Source organism: Solanum pennellii, chromosome 5 (assembly GCF_001406875.1).
Source record: "Solanum pennellii chromosome 5, SPENNV200".
NCBI classification, from domain to species: Eukaryota; Viridiplantae; Streptophyta; class Magnoliopsida; order Solanales; family Solanaceae; genus Solanum; species Solanum pennellii.
Window position 1 is genome coordinate 77,116,244 of NC_028641.1, and position 6,262 is coordinate 77,122,505.

General features: G+C 36.6%; 1 protein-coding gene across 1 annotated transcript; it reads right to left on the bottom strand.

Annotated features, from left to right (window-relative positions):
• Nucleotides 1–224: 224 nt before the first annotated feature.
• LOC107020694 (glucosamine inositolphosphorylceramide transferase 1-like) lies at nucleotides 225–6,049 on the bottom strand. The gene is made up of 4 exons (XM_015221152.2): nucleotides 5,455–6,049; nucleotides 4,406–4,528; nucleotides 2,966–3,133; nucleotides 225–2,155 (listed from the first exon to the last, which is right to left on the bottom strand). The coding sequence occupies exons 1-4, from the start codon at nucleotides 5,734–5,736 to the stop codon at nucleotides 473–475; spliced, it is 2,256 nt and encodes a 751-aa protein (XP_015076638.1). The 5' UTR covers nucleotides 5,737–6,049; the 3' UTR covers nucleotides 225–472.
• Nucleotides 6,050–6,262: the final 213 nt, after the last annotated feature.

The following is a 6,262-nucleotide window of genomic DNA, read 5'->3' on the forward strand; positions in this document are numbered from 1 at the left end:
TACAAGGTGGGAAGCTAACTCCTTCCACTCTCAACTGTTTTTGGTTATCTTACTAGTAGCTCTATTTATTGATACTAGTTAGGGAACTCCCTCTATGCGAGCTACTTACACTTTCACTCGAAACGAATAGGCTAACAATCAACTAACCGAAAATACATCTTTAGCGTCTTGTTCTATGAATGATAGCTTTTTTTTCAAAAGAAACAAGTTGAAAGAAAAAAATCTCAAAGCAAAAGATTATCTTCTATCAAAATATGTGCATTTAAACAAGAAATTTTGAGTGCAAAGTGCATCTAAGACTGACAAAACTAGCTTACAACAGGAGTCCCTCCCCATACAAAAATTCACAACAGGAGGGGTGGGGTAAAGAAAGGCTTACAAATCATCAAAAACAAAAGTTATACCAACAAGAAGGATTGAAAAAAATAAGAAAACTGCTAACTTCAAATCTGGTGTTAGAATTTTCTTCTACCTATACATCCCAACCATCCATCCGATGGTTAAATTCCGACTTACGATTCGTTATGCTTCCATACATTTCAGAGAATTTCTGAAGGCAACTGCTCCGAAGGCCATAGTGAATCTGCGTATTCTTGCTAATCGCGACACCAGTGAACTTTGAAGTATCGATTGCCCATGCAGGTTTCACGTATTCGACTGTATTTGAAGAGCTTGCGTTTGCGTACAAGAAGTTCAACAACACATCTTCACAGTTGAAAAGATTGTCTACTACTTCTCTACCTGGTGCTGCCTCTTTGCTCCAGTACATTTCAAAAGCCATTGTAGTGTCCATGAAGGCTGCTCCAGTCAGAATCATGTTATATCCATTGTGCTTACGAGCGTGTTTCTCAGCCCTGTACTTCAACGGGCTACCATTTGCTAGTCGGGGGTAAAACCCTACAATTCGCTCAGGATGCTCACGCCATACCTTAAATCCTCGTTCAACATCATCACAAGGCATCATAATGTCATCATCAAGCTCAAGAACAGCTCTTGTCTTTATGGAAGGATCTACCTTGAAGCGATTGTTTAGTGAGTTTCTTTCCTCGATTCTAATCCTTACTGGCACTGCAGAATCAAATTCACTCAATTCTGGAGGTTGTCCTTTATTCCACACTACAACAATTTCACGCACTGAAGAACATCTCGAGTAATGGTTGACATACATTTTCAGATTCCAGATCCGAGCATCGTAGGTCATTGTTAATAAAGTGAACTGAGAGTACTGATCATGCAATGGGTAAGCTTCATGCGCACCACTACCTCCATATAGGTATTTAACTCCAGTACACATTAAGACCACCGCTGCCAAAAATATTAAAGTAAGAACCAAGCTTCCACTACATGAGTTTGGTTTTATTCTGGCACGGAGTGATGAGCTTGCTCTATTCAAGTGGCTGCAGAATAGTCTCATTCTAGAGTAAAACAAGCTCGACCTTTCCCAATCCAATGAAGCATCACTCCTCTTGCCAACATTATGCGGGCACCAACTAAGGGGAAATAAGCCTTTAACAGCTCCAAGTGACACACCGAACAGTATAACCAGGGCTGCAACACCTAAGACTGATGCACAACCTAAATGAAACCGTCTACTTGTATCACCTGAAGGCACTCGATCCCCATCCATAACTCCAACCCACTCTCCGGAGCTTAATTGTTGCACATCAAGATGATGGCTGCGGGCACCGTTCCAGGCATTTCTTCCCTTAATTGAATCTTTAAGGCTCGTTGGGACTTCAACTTCTTCGAACTTATCAGTAGTCAAAACTTCTACTTTGAAGAGACGCACCCTCCGCCCGTATGTTTCACCATCGTCTTGGCCAACACGATAAAGATGACCATCAAATAAAAATGGTCTGCCTCCATTTCGGGCTCCCATGCTCTTATCTGTGTTATAGATCGGATTTTTCTTATGTGGTCTCCAAGGACCAAGCGGTGACTTACTGTACCATATTTCCAACTGAGCATTATACAGTGCACCAATACCGCTGTGATCTGAACCAAATAGCCAGTATTTTCCATCATGCGGAATGATAAATGAATCAACAAGAGGCTTTTTCATTATAATCTTTTCCAGTGTCCATTTCATGGGAAAATTTACAGCTCGATAAAGACGAAGTTGTCCTTTCGCTCTGCCCTCGGGCAGCATATATATCTGTAGACAATAATACAATTGATGAAAATATTAATCACTAGTCAAAGCAAAGTAGACCTAAATGTTAGCTGTAAACAACCAAAAATAATGATTCATATTTGCTGGTAAGCAGCAAAAACTCTTGCCATTAAAATGTTTAACGACCTAAGTATTTAAGAAGAACGAAAATTAAGTAAAACTCCCTTTGTTTCAATTTCTTTGTCTTACTTTCCTTTTTTTAGTCCGTTTCAAAAAGAATGTCACATTCCTTTTCTGGCAACTCCTTAATTCTAGTTTAGAACTCTACGATTAAAGGGTATTTGGTACATTTTACATGTCTTTTGTTTAAAGATCACAAGATTCAAAAGTCCTCTTTACTTTCTTAAACACTATGCCAAATAATAACTAGACAAACAAATTGAAACAAAGAGAGTAGAAAATTGTGTATCCCTTGTATTTGGCGCTATCCAAAAGTATCTCCAATATTTACATAATCAAGTCATATAAGAGCATAATCATCTATAGCATTACATGGTATCAATAATGTACGAAATTCCAGTAAGATGACACATAGTAAATTTATGAGTTTTGTTCTACTGATAGAGGAATTAATCAATTAAGAAGTGTCTACTATACAAATGACATGAACATTCACACACACTATCACGAGCCCTACACACATAACTCACATATCCAGTGTTTGAATATCCTTCCCTTCCCTCTGGACCCTCTATTACCTCGTTATCATGATTTTTACACATAAAGTCTAACATGGTTACAGATGGAATTGAGTTATATGAACGCAAAATGTTCACGTAACCATGAACTTACATTGTCATTATATTCAAAGACATATGGATAGGACAGATGCCAGTCTTCATCCAAAGCAATACCTAACTGCTCCCATGATGCTCCCTTGTCAGTACTTCTCGCAACTCCAATATCCCCTTGCATTGTGATTGAATTCTTTGTTTCAAAGAACAGGTAAAGGACATCTCCCTGAATTATGTCATCAAACCTCAGATTAAGGATGTTCCACACCAGATCGGAATGCAAAAGAAGTTCAAAATTTAGGTTTTACAAAAAAAAATCAAGATCCTGTAGGCAGAGAAGTAGAGAAATCTGAATATTCTACGCAACATGTCATAAAATATCAAACAATACCAAACACACATGTCATATATGTGATGTTACTTTCAGATGCAAACTATTATGGGCCCGACACCCAATTACATTACTGAAACTCAACAATCCTGCTTCGAACAGTTAATATTCTAACCAAGCCTGTAATTTTATTTTACAAAATTGTTTTTTTCTTGTTTTGTTTTTTGATAAGAATCAGCAAGACATACAAGGGATTTGGTGGACTAAAAGAGAAACCCTCGACAAGAACTACCTATGTTGCTTGAATGAAATGAGTGGAACAGAAGGGTGCCAATGGTATGGAGTTAAAAAGAATCATTTCTGGATCATCTTTCAGTGTTTGGTTGAGGTATTAAAGTAGGTAAAATATAGTAATAACTGTATACAAGGAGTAGGATAGGGTATAAAAGTACTAATAAAAGTACTATTTTGCTGATATTATATATGTACTAAGGACACTACGCATTGCAAATCTCGACTAGTCAGGTTAGCGAGTTCAAAACACCAAACAGTTAAATAAAAAAGAAATAAAGAAAAACAATAGCATCCCACAATATGGATTCTCATGACTTGCTGCTATAGACTGGTCAACAATGGAGCATTACAATGTACAGGAAGGATGAGGACTTAATGAGACTGAAGCCTTGCCCTTAAGTGGTACAAGAAAGAGTTGGATATATTCGGCTATAATTTAAAATTTGGATACTTCTCCTTCTAGGTATACTCACAGCAGGATAAATAAAAAATATAGCCAAGGAAAGAAAAACAAGAAAGAGCCAACAGAATATTGGTAAGAAACAACTATCAACATTTCCCATCCTAACTAACATATTCCCCCTCAACGCACTTACAGTAACTAGAAATTCTACCCATCCTTCCATAATGTCACATCAACTAACTATAAGATGCTAATAATTATAGAGGATTAATGTTAAATCCTCATCCAGACAGGTCTCATCAATGATACTTATCCATCATTTCACCAAATTGATTACATGATAAATAAAGCTAAAAGATGCTTCATTTTAATAACATATCATAAAATCTACAAAAGCAATTTTCTCCGGGATAACATTTACTAGTGATTACTTACTACAACCAGTCAAATATCAATGAATCAAAGATTACCTTAACATAAAGAAAGGGGTCAGCAACAAAATTACTGGAAACCCCAGCCACAGAGGCTGAAGCACAGGTGATTACAGGATTGGCTACTGGCCATGCCGCTTTCTTATCCCTCGATATATTCATCTGCCAAACATTTCCAGACGCAAACGTCATATAACAGTAAATTCCAATAAGTCTAGAACCTTGAGCTTTAAAAAAGATCAAAACTTTGAGCAAAAAGTTAGAGTGAACTTTCATCTCTATGCGCACGTCAGAAACTTTCCAAAAATAATTACCAGTATTTGCACATTTCACAAACACCCCAAACCCCAAAAGCTTAAAAGATGCAATTCAAACCAAAACAGTAACAAACTGAACTTTGAGCCAAAATAAAAGGCTTAAAAGTTTGAGCAAAAAGTTAGTACCCTCATCTCGATATGCAACCATCCAGAAACTTCCAACAACATTCAAATCAATCACTGCCCATTTAACAAGTAGCCGAGAATCTCATCACCTCAAAAGATACAGAATTCAAACCAAAACAGTAGAAAACTGAAACTTTGAGCCAAAATGAAAGGCATAAGACTTTGAGCAAAAAGTAAGTAAACTAAACTCTAAGTGCAACCATCCAGAAAATTTTCCAACACTATTCAAACTAACCACAAGGAATTTCCCATTTAACAAGTAACCAATAGTCCCGTAACCTCAAAAGATTCAAAATTCAAACCAAAACAGTACAAAACTGAAACTTTGAGCCAAAATGGAAGGCTTAAAACATTGAGCATAAAGTTATAGAGTACACTCATCTCTATATGCAACCATCGAGAAAATCCAACACATTCAAACTAATCACAAGGAATTGCCCATTTAACAAATACCCATCTAACCCAAAACCTCAAAACATTCAAATTTCAAACACAAAACTGAATCTGAGCCAAAATGAAACCCAACAAGAACAAGCAGTTAACATCACCATAAGCAAAAAAAGAACCCCATTTACCCAAAATTCAGCAAAATAACAAACAGAAGAACAAATCATACAAAATGAAAACAAAAACAAAAAAGCTTACATCTTCAATGGGTTTGAGGGAAAAAGGAGAATCACCATAGAAAACACCAATTGACCAGGAACCCTCATCATCCTCTTTACATCCTATTGAAGAAATACTCGAATGGACATTTGGGGTCATCATAAACCGAACATAAATCCCAGCAATTGAACCCAAAACTATAAACGCCACAAGTAAATACACAAACCCAGACGAGCTAACACACGGATCATTCTTGCTCTTATTATTGGGTCGGTTCCTCGTACCTGAAGACCCCGAAACCACAATTGGGCTAGAACCCATTAACAAAGAAGGTGAAAGATGTCGCCGGAAAGTATCTCCGGTCGCCGCCAGCGAGATCTCGTTAGGCACGTGCTATGCACGTGATATGAGAGGAAATACAAAAAAAATTAGCCAACATCCAAGATTTTTTCCCTTTTTCTTCGTGGGTCTTGCTGAATTGCTCCGTATTTGAAGAAAATTGAGAGAAAAATGGAGACTTTGTGAAGATTTTCGATATAATTTGCTCTTTTCGTTGTGATTTCGTTTCTCTCTCACACAGTTCTTTCTCTCTATTTTTGAAAGGGAGTAGTTTTTTTTGAATGATGAGTTGTCTTTATTCCCCGTTATATTAGAATTTTGATTAAATTTAAATTACGTATAATATAATTTATTTTAAATTTAATAAAATTTATTTCACATACAAGTTTTAAAGTTAATACTTGTGATTAAAGATGAAACGATAAAGATTCGTTTGAAGTATTTTGTGTGTTGTTAGAGATTTAATAACTTGGATCTTTGTTTGATTATAATTTCGTTGATCTCATGT